Source organism: Triticum aestivum, chromosome 3B (genome assembly GCF_018294505.1).
Source record: "Triticum aestivum cultivar Chinese Spring chromosome 3B, IWGSC CS RefSeq v2.1, whole genome shotgun sequence".
Lineage (NCBI taxonomy): Eukaryota > Viridiplantae > Streptophyta > Magnoliopsida > Poales > Poaceae > Triticum > Triticum aestivum.
In genome coordinates this window covers 804555963-804574319 of record NC_057801.1, presented here as the reverse complement: position 1 = coordinate 804574319, position 18357 = coordinate 804555963, and the positions used below count along the sequence as shown (strand labels likewise).

At 45.3% G+C, this 18357-nt stretch overlaps 1 protein-coding gene across 1 annotated transcript; it reads right to left on the bottom strand.

Annotated features, from left to right (window-relative positions):
- Positions 1 to 1635: 1635 nt before the first annotated feature.
- On the bottom strand, positions 1636 to 16666 carry LOC123066725 (putative calcium-binding protein CML19). The gene is made up of 2 exons (XM_044489759.1): positions 16483 to 16666; positions 1636 to 1907 (listed from the first exon to the last, which is right to left on the bottom strand). The coding sequence occupies exons 1-2, from the start codon at positions 16664 to 16666 to the stop codon at positions 1636 to 1638; spliced, it is 456 nt and encodes a 151-aa protein (XP_044345694.1).
- Positions 16667 to 18357: the final 1691 nt, after the last annotated feature.

Below are 18357 nucleotides of genomic sequence, written 5' to 3'. Positions count from 1 at the left end.
CGCACGTTGTGGGTCCTACGCAACTGGCCCCCTTTTCTACCTTATCTCCTCCCTTTCTTCTACCTCCAGCCCATATCGCCTTCACGCCCTCGTTTCTCCCCTTCCTGCTCTTAGCGACAGCATGCGCGCTGCTATGACCCACCACGAGCACCGGCTGCATCCGACTGCTCCATAGAAGCAATGGCACACCGTCGTTTTGCTACACCGCGGGGAGCTGCAACCAGTTTGTCGGAGAGCTGCAACCAGCAATGTGCAGTGTTACAACCAATAGAGCATGCGATGGGGAGAGATGCCATGGCCGGCGGAGCTGCAACCACGAGGGGTGCCAAGGCTGACGAGTGTTACAACTTTGGCAGCCAAATGCTGGGACCAACACTCAGTTTTGCTACCACCACGGTGACCGTCACTGTAGACGCTGAGAGCATGGAGGCACATGAGCTGCAACCAGCGGCACGAAAAGCTGGAACCGGCAGTAAAAAAAGCTGGAACCGGCTAAAAATAGCTGCTAGCCAGCGAGAGCATGGGCTATGAGACCCAACGCCGGCCGCTGCCCTTTGCTGCAACCGAAGAAAACAAAGCTGGAGCCGGCGACAAAAAAAGCTACATCGAGCGACAAGAAAAGCTACCACCGTCGAGCGTCTGCACGACGGAGCTACATCCATGTAAAACAAATGTTACAACCGGCAAGTGTTTTTGCTGGAACCAACACTAGCGCCGGAAGGCTACACGATGCCACTGTAGTTGCTACCATGGGGCCATCTCTGCCGGAGCTACGGCCATCTTCATCGGAGTCGCGGCCGGCACCACCGGAGCTGCGACATTCGTCATGGGGAGCTGCAAACACGAGAGGCACGCGGTTGACTACACGAGCCATGGGCAAAGCAGGAGACGACGACGGCAAGGGCAGTGACCGTCGGTGAAGGGCGGCGACCGGGGGTGAGGGCGGCAACCGACGAGATGTGCAGGGCGCTGCTTTGAAGCCGGACGCGTGCTCGTCCATGGCGACGCGATGGGCGAGGGCTGTTTTTCGCGGAGAAGAAGACACAGAGAGGGAGGAGGAAGGAGAATCGTGCGGCTGTAAATCATGCACATCGTACGGCTGCGCGTTGACCGGCCCAAATTTGGGCCGGTGCGCCGGCGCAGAGTGCTGCCCAAATGCTAATGGCCTGAGAACACTTGAAAGTAGTTCTGTTTTACTGTCCTAAAAACGTGGAATATATTTGAAATGAGTTAATTTTTTTAGGGAGACAGTTTAGAGGAAGGGTAGATGCAAACACAACTCCGTCAATGTCGAGGAGTTACATTTTGAGGGTTCTTTAAGGAGATAACTTTTAGAGGGGGAAACTTTTAAGGAAGGGGCTACAGTAAAGTACTAAGCTTGGCTGAATATTGGTACTTCTATTTGGATCGTGGATACCATGAACAGAATTCGGGAGAGGGGGAGGGCAGACTCTCTTTAAAAATTAGTGTTCCGGTTTCTACAGGGGAGGGGAGACCCTCTCTTGAAAAAACAATACACTAAGCACGTAAACAATTTGATATATGTTTGCAGGTTCACACAAAAACTTAACTAATCTTGTTTCTCTGGCATGTTAAATACATAGGGTCAGTGGAGACCGGTCGATGGACAAACTGCTAGGCATCCATCATGGCCTTGAACTCATCGAAGCAAACAACTCCATCTCCATTCAGATCAAATCTGCGGATCATGGCGCGGCACTCCTCGATGCCCTGCTCGGACCCCAGCCTGGCGAGAGTCCGCATCAGGCTCGCCGGCGTGATGCACCCTTCGCCCTTCACCTCGTACATCGCGAACGCCTCCCTCAGCCCCCGGCGCCGCTCCTCCTCTTCCTCTGTTTCTGGCGGTGCCACCAGCCAGAGGAACTCCTGCTCGTCCAGCAGCCGGTCTGGCATGCCCTAGGGAGGGATCCAGGGATTCATCACAGGCAGACGATCTCGATCTACGGTTCGTACGGGATGAAGAACAGAATATGCCTCGAATATACCCCTTTAAGATGTATGATTGTATAAGGTATATTGTTCTGAGATAATTCTCATAGGAACGGAATGACTTACAGACGCAATGCGTTGGCTCTTATATAGCCCGGCAAAGCAGGAAACGGTACAGTACAGTAACGGAAATGAATGAAACGCTACAGAACGGCGAGTCCTACGAGCCGTTGGATCATCATGAACCGGTACGCTATGTGTCGTTGGATAACTAAAGAAATAGATGTCTGACAATGCCCTCCTCTGAAAGGTTGCTTGTCCTCAAGTAGCTGCATTTCGCCAGCCTTCCACCGTGGATTTGAAGAACCCGGGGAATGTGTGCTTAATAAAGTCAGCATCTTCCCAAGTCGCGTCTTCTGGTGGTAGGTTTGCCTATTGAACGAGCCATTGCACCACTTGTAGGTTCCTTCGAGGGATCTGTCGCGTTTGCAGAACCAAGACAGGTCGGTCTTGATGTTGCATGTTGGGTCAACCAGTGGCAGGTCTTCACAAGGAACAACGGAAGGTCCAATATGCTTCTTGAGTTGACTGATGTGAAAGACTGGATGGATGTTTGCTGAAGCAGGCAGCTGCAAGTGGTAAGCAACATTACCCACTCGATGCAGCACTCTGAAAGGGCCATAGAATTTGCTCTGCAGTTTGATGTGGGATCGAATGCCAAACGCATTTAAGCGGCATGGTTGCATCTTCAGATATACCATATCCCCCACTTCCAGGACTCGCTCCGATCGTTTGCCATCAGCGTACTTCTTCATCCTGGTTTGAGCTTTCTGCAGATTCAGTTTGACTTCCTCAAGAAACTGCTGTCTATCATTCAGGAACTGGTGAGCTTCAGAGCCAGGAGGAGCAGATAAGGAAACTTCACTGATTTGAGGAGGTTTATACCCATAGAGGACCTCAAAAGGTTTTTTTGGAGTGATGCATGAAAGGATGTGTTATACCAGTATTCTGCCATTGGTAAGTGTTGCATCCAGTTCTTTGAGTGTGTCGAAGTCATGCATCTGAGGTAGTTTTCAATGCATTGATTTACCCGTTCCGTTTGGCCGTCCGATTGGGGGTGGTAGGCAGAGCTGTAACGCGGTTCCACTTTCATGCTTTTGAATATGTCCCTCCAGGTGTGGCTCGTGAAGATCCTATCCCTGTCAGATACAATTGCTAAAGGAGGCCCATGGAGTTTGATGATATTATCAATGAATGCTTGAGCTACTGTCTTCACATTGAAGGGGTGGGCTAGAGGGATGAAGTGAGCAAACTTAGATAGTCTGTCCACTACTACCATGATCACTTCCTTCCCTTGTGATTTAGGAAGACCTTCAATGAAATCCATGCTTATGTGTGTCCACACCATGTTAGGTATGTGTAGAGGGTCCAGCAATCTAGGGTAAGCACATGTTTCTCCCTTGTTTTTCTGGCACATAGGACATTCTGCTAAAAATTTATCCACTTCAGATTTTAAACCTGGCCAATAGAATATTTGCTTGATTCTGTGTAAGTTGCTTTCATGCCAGAGTGCCCTCCCAGAGCAGAGGAATGTAATGCAACTAGTAGCTTATGTTTAAACTCAGGTACATTACCCACAAGTACCCTGCCCTTGTGTCTGATAATCCCCGCATGGTAGCAGTCATGATCAATTGTGTTGTTTGGAGCCAGAAGGAGTTTTTCCAGTAATTCTTTGCTTTTGACATGCTTGAGATAGGACTGTTTCACTTCCTTGGTCCATTTGGGGGTAACAGAGGAGATACCTTGAGCTGGAACATTCTGGACAGAGCATCTGCCACAATATTACTTTTGCCCTTTTTATATTCCAATGTGTAGTCAAACTCCAGTAGCTTCAACAGCAATTTGTGTTGCATTGCAGTGTTCAATTTCTGGTCAGTGATGAATTTAAGACTCTGGTGGTCAGTCCTTATGATGAGCTTGTTACCCAGGAAGTAATGCCTCCATTTTTTTAGTGCTTGAACAATGGCCAGGGCTTCTTTCTCATAGGTTGGTAGTGCAGCATTCTTGGGATAGAGGGCAGTGCTGTAATAAGCAATTGCTCTGTTGTTCTGCATTAAAACTGCTCCCAGACCAGATCCTGATGCATCCGTTTCCAGGGTGAAAGGAAGAGAAAAGTTTGGTAAGGCCAATACTGGAGCTGTGGTCATGGCTGATTTTAACTCAGCAAAAGCTTTGTCTTGTGTATCAGTCCAAAAGAATTGTCCTTTTTAAGAAGATCATGCAGAGGCGTAGCAATGAGGCCAAAATGTTGAATGAATCTCCTGTAGTAACCACACAAACCCAAGAAACCTCTCAGCTGAGTGACTGTAGTTGGTGTAGGCCAGTCAACTACAGCAGCAATCTTAGCAGGGTCTGTGGCCACTCCCTTTTCAGTGATGATGAGACCAAGGTACTCCACTTGTTGCATAGCAAAAACACATTTGGACAACTTGAAAATGAGCTGATGTTGTTGGAGGAGTTGTAAGGCTAGCCTTACATGCTTGATGTGGTCTTCCAAGGTCTTGCTAAATATGAGAATATCATCAAAGAACACAAGGATGAACTTTCTCAGACGAGGACCAAAAACATAGTTCATTAAGGCCTGAAAGGTTCCTGGAGCATTAGCCAGCCCAAAAGGCATAACTAAAAATTCATAATGACCACAATAAGTAGTGAATGCTGTTTTGTGGATATCTTTTTCCTTCATCCTGACCTGGTGGTACCCTGACCTAAGATCTAATTTGGTGAAGTATTTAGCTCCATGCAGCTCATCAAGCAAATCCTCAATAATGGGTATTGGGAATTTGTTCTTGACAGTGTGGTCATTGAGATGCCTATAATCCAAACATAATCTCCATGTGGCATCCTTTTTCCTTACTAGGATTGCAGGGGCAGCAAAGGAACTTTGACTAGCTCTTATGAACCTAGCTTTGAGGAGCTTCTGTATTTGTGCCTCCATTTCATCTCTTTGTTTATGTGTAACTCTATATGGTCTCCTATTGGGAGGAATAGTGTTGGGCTTCATAGGTATTTCATGATCACACTCTCTGGTTGGTGGGAGTTCAGTGGGTTCTGCAAACACTGCTGGAAATTCCTCTATTATTTGTTGTAGTTCTGCAGGTGGTTGTTGTTGGGTTTCGTAGTAATTTCAAAAATTTTCCTACGCGCACACAGGATCATGTGATGCATAGCAACGAGGGGAGAGTGTTGTCTACGTACCCAACGCAGACCGACTGCGGAAGCGATGACACGACGTAGAGGAAGTAGTCGTACGTCTTCACGATCCAACCGATCAAGCACCGAAACTACGGCACCTCCGAGTTCGAGCACACGTTCAGCTCGATGACGATCCCCGGACTCCGATCCAGCAAAGTGTCGGGGAAGAGTTCCGTCAGCACGACGGCGTGGTGACGATCTTGATGAACTACAGCAGCAGGGCTTCGCCTAAACTCCGCTACAGTATTATCGAGGAATATGGTGGCAGGGGGCACCGCACACGGCTAAGGAATCGATCACGTGGATCAACTTGTGTCAACTTGTGTGTTTAGAGGTGCCCCTGCCTCAGTATATAAAGGAGGAGAGGAGGGGAGGCTGGCCGGCCAAAGAGGGAGGCGCAGGAGAGTCCTACTCCCTCTGGGAGTAGGATTCCTCCCCCCAATCCTAGTCCAACTAGGATTCCTCGGAGGGGAAGGGAGAGAGGGGGGCCGGCCACCTTCTCCTAGTCCTAATAGGACTAGGGGAGGGGGAAGAGGCGCAGCCACCTTGGGCTGCCCCTTTCTCCTTTCCACTAAGGCCCATGAAGGCCCATATGGCTCCCGGGGGGTTCCGGTAACCTCCCGGTAACCCGGTAAAATCCCGATTTCACCCGGAACACTTCCGATGTCCAAACATAGGCTTCCAATATATCAATCTTTACGTCTCGACCATTTCGAGACTCCTCGTCATGTCCGTGATCACATCCGGGACTCCGAACAACCTTCGGTACATCAAAATGCATAAACTCATAATATAACTGTCATCGTAACCTTAAGCGTGCGGACCCTACGGGTTCGAGAACAATGTAGACATGACCGAGACACGTCTCTGGTCAATAACCAATAGCGGGACCTGGATGCCCATATTGGCTCCTACATATTCTACGAAGATCTTTATCGGTCAGACCGCATAACAACATACGTTGTTCCCTTTGTCATCGGTATGTTACTTGCCCGAGATTCGATCGTCGGTATCCAATACCTAGTTCAATCTCGTTACCGGCAAGTCTCTTTACTCGTTCCGTAATACATCATCTCACAACTAACATATTAGTTGTAATGCTTGCAAGGCTTATGTGATGTGTATTACCGAGAGGGCCCAGAGATACCTCTCCGACAATCGGAGTGACAAATCCTAATCTCGAAATACGCCAACCCAACATCGACCATTGGAGACACCTGTAGTACTCCTTTATAATCACCCATTTACGTTGTGACGTTTGGTAGTACCCAAAGTGTTCCTCCGGCAAACGGGAGTTGCATAATCTCATAGTCATAGGAACATGTATAAGTCATGAAGAAAGCAATAGCAACATACTAAACGATCAGGTGCTAAGCTAATGGAATGGGTCATGTCAATCAGATCATTCTACTAATGATGTGACCTCGTTAATCAAATAACAACTCATTGTTCATGGTTAGGAAACATAACCATCTTTGATTAACGAGCTAGTCAAGTAGAGGCATACTAGTGACACTCTGTTTGTCTATGTATTCACACATGTATTATGTTTCCGGAAAATACAATTCTAGCATGAATAATAAACATTTATCATGATTATAAGGAAATAAATAATAACTTTATTATTGCCTCTAGGGCATATTTCCTTCAGTCTCCCACTTGCACTAGAGTCAATAATCTAGATTATACTGTAATGAATCTAACACCCATGGAGCTTTGGTGCTGATCATGTTTTGCTCGTGGAAGAGGCTTAGTCAACGGGTCTGCAACATTCAGATCCGTATGTATCTTGCAAATCTCTATGTCTCCCACCTGGACTAAATCCCGGATGGAGTTGAAGCGTCTCTTGATGTGTTTGGTCCTTTTGTGAAATCTGGATTCCTTTGCCAAGGCAATTGCACCAGTATTGTCACAAAAGATTTTCATTGGACCCGATGCACTAGGTATGACACCTAGATCGGATATGAACTCCTTCATCCAGACTCCTTCATTTGCTGCTTCCGAAGCAGCTATGTATTCCGCTTCACATGTAGATCCCGCTACGACGCTTTGTTTAGAACTGCACCAACTGACAGCTCCACCGTTTAATGTAAACACGTATCCGGTTTGCGATTTAGAATCGTCCGGATCAGTGTCAAAGCTTGCATCAACGTAACCTTTTACGATGAGCTCTTTGTCACTTCCATATACGAGAAACATATCCTTAGTCCTTTTCAGGTATTTCAGGATGTTCTTGACCGCTGTCCAGTGATCCATTCCTGGATTACTTTGGTACCTCCCTGCTAAACTTATAGCAAGGCACACATCAGGTCTGGTACACAGCATTGCATACATGATAGAGCCTATGGCTGATGCATAGGGAACATCTTTCATATTCTCTCTATCTTCTGCAGTGGTCGGGCTTTGAGTCTTACTCAATTTCACACCTTGTAACACAGGCAAGAACCCTTTCTTTGCTTGATCCATTTTGAATTTCTTCAAAATTTTGTCAAGGTATGTGCTCTGTGAAAGTCCAATTAAGCGTCTTGATCTGTCTCTATAGATCTTAATGCCTAATATGTAAGCAGCTTCACCGAGGTCTTTCATTGAAAAACTTTTATTCAAGTATCCCTTTATGCTATCCAGAAATTCTATATCATTTCCAATCAGTAATATGTCATCCACATATAATATCAGAAATGCTACAGAGCTCCCACTCACTTTCTTGTAAATACAGGCTTCTCCGAAAGTCTGTATAAAACCAAATGCTTTGATCACACTATCAAAACGTTTATTCCAACTCCGAGAGGCTTGCACCAGTCCATAAATGGATCGCTGGAGCTTGCACACTTTGTTAGCTCCCTTTGGATCGACAAAACCTTCTGGTTGCATCATATACAACTCTTCTTCCAGAAATCCATTCAGGAATGCAGTTTTGACATCCATTTGCCAAATTTCATAATCATAAAATGCGGCAATTGCTAACATGATTCGGACGGACTTAAGCATCGCTACGGGTGAGAAGGTCTCATCGTAGTCAATTCCTTGAACTTGCCGAAAACCTTTTGCGACAAGCCGAGCTTTGTAGACAGTAACATTACCATCAGCGTCAGTCTTCTTCTTAAAGATCCATTTATTCTCAATCGCTTGCCGATCATCGGGCAAGTCAACCAAAGTCCATACTTTGTTCTCATACATGGATCCCATCTCAGATTTCATGGCTTCTAGCCACTTTGCGGAATCTGGGCTCACCATCGCTTCTTCATAGTTCGTAGGTTCATCATGATCTAGTAGCATGACCTCCAGAACAGGATTACCGTACCACTCTGGTGCGGATCTTACTCTGGTTGATCTACGAGGTTCAGTAGTATCTTGATCTGAAGTTTCATGATCATTATCATTGGCTTCCTCACTAACTGGTGTAGGTGTCACTGAAACAGTTTTCTGTGATGAACTACTTTCCAGTAAGGGAGCAGGTACAGTTACCTCGTCAAGTTCTACTTTCCTCCCACTCACTTCTTTCGAGAGAAACTCCTTCTCTAGAAATGATCCATTTTTAGCAACGAATGTTTTGCCTTCGGATCTGTGATAGAAGGTGTACCCAACAGTTTCCTTTGGGTATCCTATGAAGACACATTTCTCCGATTTAGGTTCGAGCTTATCAGGTTGAAGTTTTTTCACATAAGCATCGCAGCCCCAAACTTTAAGAAACGACAACTTTGGTTTCTTGCCAAACCACAGTTCATAAGGCGTCGTCTCAACGGATTTTGATGGTGCCCTATTTAATGTGAATGTGGCCGTCTCTAAAGCATATCCCCAAAATGATAGTGGTAAATCAGTAAGATACATCATAGATCGCACCATATCTAGTAAAGTACGATTACGACGTTCGGACACACCATTACGCTGTGGTGTTCCGGGTGGCGTGAGTTGCGAAACTATTCCACAGTTTTTCAAATGTACACCAAACTCGTAACTCAAATATTCTCCTCCACGATCAGATCGTAGAAATTTTATTTTCTTGTTACGATGATTTTCAACTTCACTCTGAAATTCTTTGAACTTTTCAAATGTTTCAGACTTATGTTTCATTAAGTAAATATACCCATATCTGCTTAAATCATCTGTGAAGGTGAGAAAATAACGATATCCGCCACGAGCCTCAATATTCATCGGGCCACATACATCGGTATGTATGATTTCCAACAAATCTGTTGCTCTCTCCATAGTACCGGAGAACGGTGTTTTAGTCATCTTGCCCAAGAGGCACGGTTCGCAAGTACCAAGTGATTCATAATCAAGTGGTTCCAAAAGTCCATCAGCATGGAGTTTCTTCATGCGCTTTATACCGATATGACCTAAACGACAGTGCCACAAATAAGTTGCACTTTCATTATCAACTCTGCATCTTTTGGTTTCAACATTATGAATATGTGTATTACTACTATCGAGATTTAGTAAGAATAGACCACTCTTCAAGGGTGCATGACCATAAAAGATATTACTCATATAAATAGAACAACCATTATTCTCTGATTTAAATGAATAACCGTCTCGCATTAAACAAGATCCAGATATAATGTTCATGCTCAACGCTGGCACCAAATAACAATTATTTAGGTCTAATATTAATCCCGAAGGTAGATGTAGAGGTAGCGTGCCGACTGCGATCACATCGACTTTGGAACCGTTTCCCACGCGCATCGTCACCTCGTCCTTAGCCAATCTTCGCTTAATCCGTAGCCCCTGTTTCGAGTTGCAAATATTAGCAACAGAACCAGTATCAAATACCCAGGTGCTACTGCGAGCATTGGTAAGGTACACATCAATAACATGTATATCACATATACCTTTGTTCACCTTGCCATCCTTCTTATCCGCCAAATACTTGGGGCAGTTCCGCTTCCAGTGACCAGTCTGCTTGCAGTAGAAGCACTCAGTTTCAGGCTTAGGTCCAGACTTGGGTTTCTTCTCTTGAGCAGCAACTTGCTTGCCGTTCTTTTTGAAGTTCCCCTTTTTCTTCCCTTTGCCCTTTTTCTTGAAACTAGTGGTCTTGTTAACCATCAACACTTGATGCTCCTTCTTGATTTCTACCTCCGCAGCTTTCAGCATTGCGAAGAGCTCGGGAATAGTCTTGTTCATCCCTTGCATATTATAGTTCATCACGAAGCTCTTGTAGCTTGGTGGTAGTGATTGGAGAATTCTGTCAATGACGCAATCATCCGGAAGATTAACTCCCAATTGAATCAAGTGATTATTATACCCAGACATTTTGAGTATATGCTCACTGACAGAACTGTTCTCCTCCATCTTGCAGCTATAGAACTTATTGGAGACTTCATATCTCTCAATCCGGGCATTTGCTTGAAATATCAACTTCAACTCCTGGAACATCTCATATGCTCCATGACGTTCAAAACGTCGTTGAAGTCCCGATTCTAAGCCGTAAAGCATGGCACACTGAACTATCGAGTAGTCATCAGCTTTGCTCTGCCAGACGTTCATAACATCTGGCGTTGCTCCAGCAGCAGGCCTGGCACCCAGCGGTGCTTCCAGGACGTAATTCTTCTGTGCAGCAATGAGGATAATCCTCAAGTTACGGACCCAGTCCGTGTAATTGCTACCATCATCTTTCAACTTTGCTTTCTCAAGGAACGCATTAAAATTCAACGGAACAACAGCACGAGCCATCTATCTACAATCAACATAAACAAGCAAGATACTTTTAGGGACTAAGTTCATGATAAATTTTAAGTTCAATTAATCATATTACTAAAGAACTCCCACTTAGATAGACATCCCTCTAATCCTCTAAGTGATCACGTGATCCAAATCAACTAAACCATGTCCGATCATCACGTGAGATGGAGTAGTTTCATCGGTGAACATCTTTATGTTGATCATATCTACTATATGATTCACGCTCGACCTTTCGGTCTCCGTGTTCCGAGGCCATATCTGCATATGCTAGGCTCGTCAAGTTTAACCTGAGTATTCTGCGTGCGCAACTGTTTTGCACCCGTTGTATTTGAACGTAGAGCCTATCACACCCGATCATCACGTGGTGTCTCAGCACGAAGAACTTTCGCAACGGTGCATACTCAGGGAGAACACTTCTTGATAATTTAGTGAGAGATCATCTTATAATGCTACCGTCAATCAAAGCAAGATAAGATGCATAAAAAGATAAACATCACATGCAATCAATATAAGTGATATGATATGGCCATCATCATCTTGTGCTTGTGATCTCCATCTCCGAAGCACCGTCATGATCACCATCGTCACCGGCGCGACACCTTGATCTCCATCGTAGCATCGTTGTCGTCTCGCCAATCTTATGCTTCCACGACTATCACTACCGTTTAGTAATAAAGTAAAGCATTACATCGCGATTGCATTGCATACAATAAAGCGACAACCATATGGCTCCTGCCAGTTGCCGATAACTTGGTTACAAAACATGATCATCTCATACAATAAAATTCAGCATCATGCCTTGACCATATCACATCACAACATGCCCTGCAAAAACAAGTTAGACGTCCTCTACTTTGTTGTTGCATGTTTTACGTGGCTGCTACGGGCTTAAGTAAGAACCAATCTCACCTACGCATCAAAACCACAACGATAGTTTGTCAAATAGACTCCGTTTTAACCTTCGCAAGGACCGGGCGTAGCCATACTTGGTTCAACTAAAGTTGGAGAGGCAGTCGCCCGCAAGCCATCTCTGTGCAAAGCACGTCGAGGGAACCGGTCTCGCGTAAGCGTACGCGTAAGGTTGGTCCGGGTCGTCTCGTCCAACAATACCGCCGAACCAAAATATGACATGCTGGTAGGCAGTATGACTTGTATCGTCCACAACTTACTTGTGTTCTACTCGTGCATATAACATCAACATCATTAACCTAGGCTCGGATGCCACTGTTGGGTTTCGTAGTAATTTCAAAAAATTTCCTACGCGCACACAGGATCATGTGATGCATAGCAACGAGGGGAGAGTGTTGTCTACGTACCCAACGCAGACCGACTGCGGAAGCGATGACACGACGTAGAGGAAGTAGTCGTACGTCTTCACGATCCAACCGATCAAGCACCGAAACTACGGCACCTCCGAGTTCGAGCACACGTTCAGCTCGATGACGATCCCCGGACTCCGATCCAGCAAAGTGTCGGGGAAGAGTTCCGTCAGCACGACGGCGTGGTGACGATCTTGATGAACTACAGCAGCAGGGCTTCGCCTAAACTCCGCTACAGTATTATCGAGGAATATGGTGGCAGGGGGCACCGCACACGGCTAAGGAATCGATCACGTGGATCAACTTGTGTCAACTTGTGTGTTTAGAGGTGCCCCTGCCTCAGTATATAAAGGAGGAGAGGAGGGGAGGCTGGCCGGCCAAAGAGGGAGGCGCAGGAGAGTCCTACTCCCTCTGGGAGTAGGATTCCTCCCCCCAATCCTAGTCCAACTAGGATTCCTCGGAGGGGAAGGGAGAGAGGGGGGCCGGCCACCTTCTCCTAGTCCTAATAGGACTAGGGGAGGGGGAAGAGGCGCAGCCACCTTGGGCTGCCCCTTTCTCCTTTCCACTAAGGCCCATGAAGGCCCATATGGCTCCCGGGGGGTTCCGGTAACCTCCCGGTAACCCGGTAAAATCCCGATTTCACCCGGAACACTTCCGATGTCCAAACATAGGCTTCCAATATATCAATCTTTACGTCTCGACCATTTCGAGACTCCTCGTCATGTCCGTGATCACATCCGGGACTCCGAACAACCTTCGGTACATCAAAATGCATAAACTCATAATATAACTGTCATCGTAACCTTAAGCGTGCGGACCCTACGGGTTCGAGAACAATGTAGACATGACCGAGACACGTCTCTGGTCAATAACCAATAGCGGGACCTGGATGCCCATATTGGCTCCTACATATTCTACGAAGATCTTTATCGGTCAGACCGCATAACAACATACGTTGTTCCCTTTGTCATCGGTATGTTACTTGCCCGAGATTCGATCGTCGGTATCCAATACCTAGTTCAATCTCGTTACTGGCAAGTCTCTTTACTCGTTCCGTAATACATCATCTCACAACTAACATATTAGTTGTAATGCTTGCAAGGCTTATGTGATGTGTATTACCGAGAGGGCCCAGAGATACCTCTCCGACAATCGGAGTGACAAATCCTAATCTCGAAATACGCCAACCCAACATCGACCATTGGAGACACCTGTAGTACTCCTTTATAATCACCCATTTACGTTGTGACGTTTGGTAGTACCCAAAGTGTTCCTCCGGCAAACGGGAGTTGCATAATCTCATGGTCATAGGAACATGTATAAGTCATGAAGAAAGCAATAGCAACATACTAAACGATCAGGTGCTAAGCTAATGGAATGGGTCATGTCAATCAGATCATTCTACTAATGATGTGACCTCGTTAATCAAATAACAACTCATTGTTCATGGTTAGGAAACATAACCATCTTTGATTAACGAGCTAGTCAAGTAGAGGCATACTAGTGACACTCTGTTTGTCTATGTATTCACACATGTATTATGTTTCCGGAAAATACAATTCTAGCATGAATAATAAACATTTATCATGATTATAAGGAAATAAATAATAACTTTATTATTGCCTCTAGGGCATATTTCCTTCAGTTGTTGAGGAGGAGGAGGATCAGGTTTCCTAATATCTCTGATCAAGTGCAGAACATAGCCTGTTGCTCCTTTGTTCAGTAACTTCCTGAGTTCAGCAACATTGATTTCTGTAGCTTCATCTAGCTTGTCACAAACAGGTAATGTTACAACAGTATTACCTTTGTGAACAGTAAGTTTCCTGTTGCTGTGATCCAAGGTTGTGGGGTTGTGTGCAGCTAGCCAATCACACCCTAGCACAATGTCATGACCAGGTATGTCCAGAATTCTGAATGAGTGGTTGAAGGTTTCTGTTGCAATGGTAAACTCACTGGAAGGGATATATGCTCCTGACCATAACTTGCCTCCACCAGCCACTGCTACTGGTCTGGATTTATCCTATAGAATTGTGCAGGAAGTCTGCAAGGCAAAGTGGATGTTCATGAAAGTAGAATTACTGCCAGTGTCAACTAGGGCCACAGTTGTTTTTCCACCAATTTTAACCAGGACAGACATTGTTTTAGCTCCCTCAGGATTTAATGCTTGTTGGGATATTTTCATGCATTTGTCCTCTTCCTTAGTAGATTCTTCTTGCTCATCTTCAGATACTGAGTCTGGCTCATCAGCATTTTCAGTAGGTTCTTCTCCTGTTAGGACATTTATGACAGGAGCTTGTTTGCATTTGTGACCATGAAACCAAGCATCCCCACATCTCCAACACTTTCCTGGTTCTCTAGCTCTTTGTGTATGTCCAGTTTGCTTATCCATAGTCTTGCTATCAGCAGCACTAGATTTGTAAGCATTGTAAGGAGATTTGGAGTTAGGTAGGGTATTTTGGTGGTGTGATTTCCTTGGAGGAGCACACTGTTCCATGTCAATTGCCAACCAGTAAGCTTCAGTTAAGGTAGGTGGTCTTAAGGGTCTAAACTGAAACTTGATTGCAGATCTCATTCCATTGACATAACATTTAACAAACCACTGTTCAGAGAGGGTAGGGTTGTCCAATTGTAGTTCTGCCATGAGGTCTTCAAAGAGATCTGTGTATTCATTGATACTTAGGTTTTTCTGTTTCAGTGAGTTGAATCTCTCAGTGAGATCATAAGAACTAGTGGGGGGAAACCTGTGGAGAACTTGTTCGCAGAGTTGAGGCCAAGTAATCTTCTTCCCCACCATGTACATTTGTGCCAGTGATACTTTGTAATCATTAGGTGCCCCAGCCATTTGGAAGTATTTCTCACATTGCCTGATCCATCCACTTGGATTTTCACCATCAAATCGAGGAAAGTCCATTTTTGGTCCTTTGGTAATGGATTTTAGAAACTGAGTTCTCATTTCTTTTTCATAAGACTTGCTGTAATCTGCCCATGCATCAGTAGCATTTTGCTGTGGGACAGGAGGAAACAGAGAAGTGTGGGCATTTTTCATTTGACCTGTTGGACTTGGACCTTCAGATAACAGATCTTGGAAATTGGGTCTACTGAAGCCTGGAGGAGCACCTCTTTGTCCTGTGTTTATAGGAGGAAGCCTCTGACCTGCCAGTGCTGCCATTTGTTTTGTGTTTCTCCTGTTCTTCAAGCAATTTCTTTCGCAGTTCTTCTGTAGAAAGCCTCATACCAGTGTCATTCAGGTCTCTGCCTAGATCAGTTGGTTGTTTTGACAGATCAGTTGCAGGATCAACAGTGGATTCAGGTCCTGTGGTGTTGGTTCGTACCACTGGAGGAATTGATGACGCATGATCGTTGGTGTTCATGGTCTTGAGGATGTCAGTGATTGCAGACAGCTGTTGACTGAAGGTTGTGACGGCTGTTTGCATACTGCCTATCACCTTGTTCATGCTGTCTTGTTTGGAGTTGATCGTCAACACATCTTGCCGCAGTAGCTCCATGTCCTCTTTTAATTCTGCCGTTTCTTCACGATTTGCAGCCAGATCCGCCTTCATGGCGAGCAGATCCGCCAATCCTGCCTCATCTATGCTGGCCTTCGAACGCCCCATGTTAACTGAAGAATTCAGAGAGGAATTTTACTACCAGATTCCTGGCAACCCGATCTGAATATTCAGCTCAGCCGCCGCCCGATCTGACGCCTCCGATGCAACACCACCCACGAATCACCCAGGAATTTTACTCCTGGACGCAAGATGCTCGAATAACCCGGTGATGCTCGTGAGCTGTCGCCGAATTCAGTCTACCGCCGCCTTCGCCGCCATCGCCGCCGCCAACACCACCGGAATAGGGAGGGAGGGAAGGGGAAAATTTTCTGGTGGATCTCACCTCTCAATTCGCCAAGGAAAGGCTGTGCTCATGATACCAATTGTCATGACCTAGGGAGGGATTCAGGGATTCATCACAGGCAGACGATCTCGATCTACGGTTCGTACGGGATGAAGAACAAAATATGCCTCGAATATACCCCTTTAAGATGTATGATTGTATAAGGTATATTGTTCTGAGATAATTCTCATAGGAACGGAATGACTTACAGACGCAACGCGTCGGCTCTTATATAGCCCGGCAAAGCAGGAAACGGTACAGTACAGTAACGGAAATGAACGAAACGCTACAGAACGGCGAGTCCTACGAGCCGTTGGATCATCATGAACCGGTACGCTGTGCGTCGTTGGATAACTGAAGAAATAGATGTCGAGTTGCAGTCTGACACGGTCTCCGTCCGCGTCAGCCGAAGCCGACGCCACGAGCGCCTCGGCGTCCTCCGCTGACACGTCCTCGCCCAGCGCCGCCTTCATGCACAGCCGCAGCTCAGCCGCGGAGATCCTGCCGTCGGCGTCACGGTCGAATGAGGCGAACACGCTGCTGAAGCGCTCGGCCGTCGAGGCGTGCACCATCTTCGCTTGCTTGATTCGGTGATCACCTGAGATTCGTGGCTGTGGTAGCAGTGTGTGACCGTGTGTTAATGCATGCAACGCTAGCTAGCTTCCGGTGCTTGGTCTCAACTCTCAAGTGCCGATGCGTGTATATATGCAGGCGGCACAAGTACGTACGTAAAAGCTTGCAGCTAGCCAGTTGTGTTGATGGATCAATGCAAAATTATTGAAAGAATTGATGAGGCCGAGGAACTGGTCCGTTGACTGTGTCAATTTGTTTTCAGCCGTCGTCGAGCATGCATGGTCTTCTGTGAGAGAATATTTTGTGAAAGCTGAAGTTGAACGAGCACATCGGAGTATATAATTCATTGCATGCATGGGCCTTTTGTGACAGAATATTCCAGGCAATCCAAGCCGAGCCAGGGACATTCGTCGGCTGCTGCTAATATGTTATTCAGTGTCTACTCCCGAAGTTTTGACGTGTCATTCTCACCCTCATTCAGGGCGCGCATATAATAGGCTTGCATTGCTTCGCCGCCGGCGACGACGTCATGTTCCGGCCGTTTATCATGTTTGGTCCTTCTTTCCCCATGAGTAGGTAGGTCCAGAATAATTCTGAGTTAATCAGTTATCAGTATATGTGGTACTAGTATGTTACGGTTGCAAGCAAACGCCAAAGCAGTGACCAATAGTAGTGGGACATGTAAATGAATTTTTTGGGACTAACGGTATACTGTCTTCGTCCTGGTTTATAGGGGTAGTTTTGCTAGAACTCATGTAGATGAGATATAATTTGGTCTCATTTATCTTTTATAGTCATTGGATGTGATGCTATAAGATGCGTGTGTGCTGACGTGGGTTGTGTCTGTTCTTGTTTTCAAAGTGAATGAGACCAAATTATATCTCATCTAGATGAGTTCTAGGTACTCCCTTATAGGGGCCCTTACGACATATGTACAATGGTTCTATCTTGCCAATGTCATGTATCATAAATAATGAGGTGGAGGAGAGAGAAATAATAAGAAAAAGTTTGTCTTCTCTTATTTAAGAGAAGACATGAGATGATCTCTTAGCATAATATGTCTCACCATGTTTTTAGGAATAGCTAGTTATTGAAGATAAGACTAAGAGATGACCCATTGTAGACATGTATTGTTGCCATTTCCAAATTACACGCGAGACTTAAGATAAGACTATCTTATCAACTATTGTACATGCCCTTAGTACTTTCTGTCAAACTTTGACAATCTATATAACCAACAATCTGTTATCTACTCTCTCTGTCCTAAAATTCTTGTCTGAACTTTGTCTAAATACAAATGTATCTAGTCACATTTTAGTGTTAGAGGCATCTATATCTAGACAAATCTAAGACAAGTATTTTCGGATGGAGGTAATGTATGCTACAAAAAGTATACCATTAAATTTGTATTTAAAAGATGATTCCCACCATATATTTTTTGTGACAAATAATTTATATTTTATTTGTTAATTTCCTGGGCAAAGTTTGACACTAGATACGAGATGAGCCAATAAACCAGAATGGAGGGGGTAACAAATATACTTCTCCTTACCTTCGGGCTTCTACGGAAAGTGTCTTACAATTTCTTAATCATAAGTTCGAAAGGTTACTTTCCCTTCTGCACAGTCCCCAACTGCACATGCGGTTTTAAAAAATGGCCTTCCGAGAATAGTAGATAATTTTTCATCTC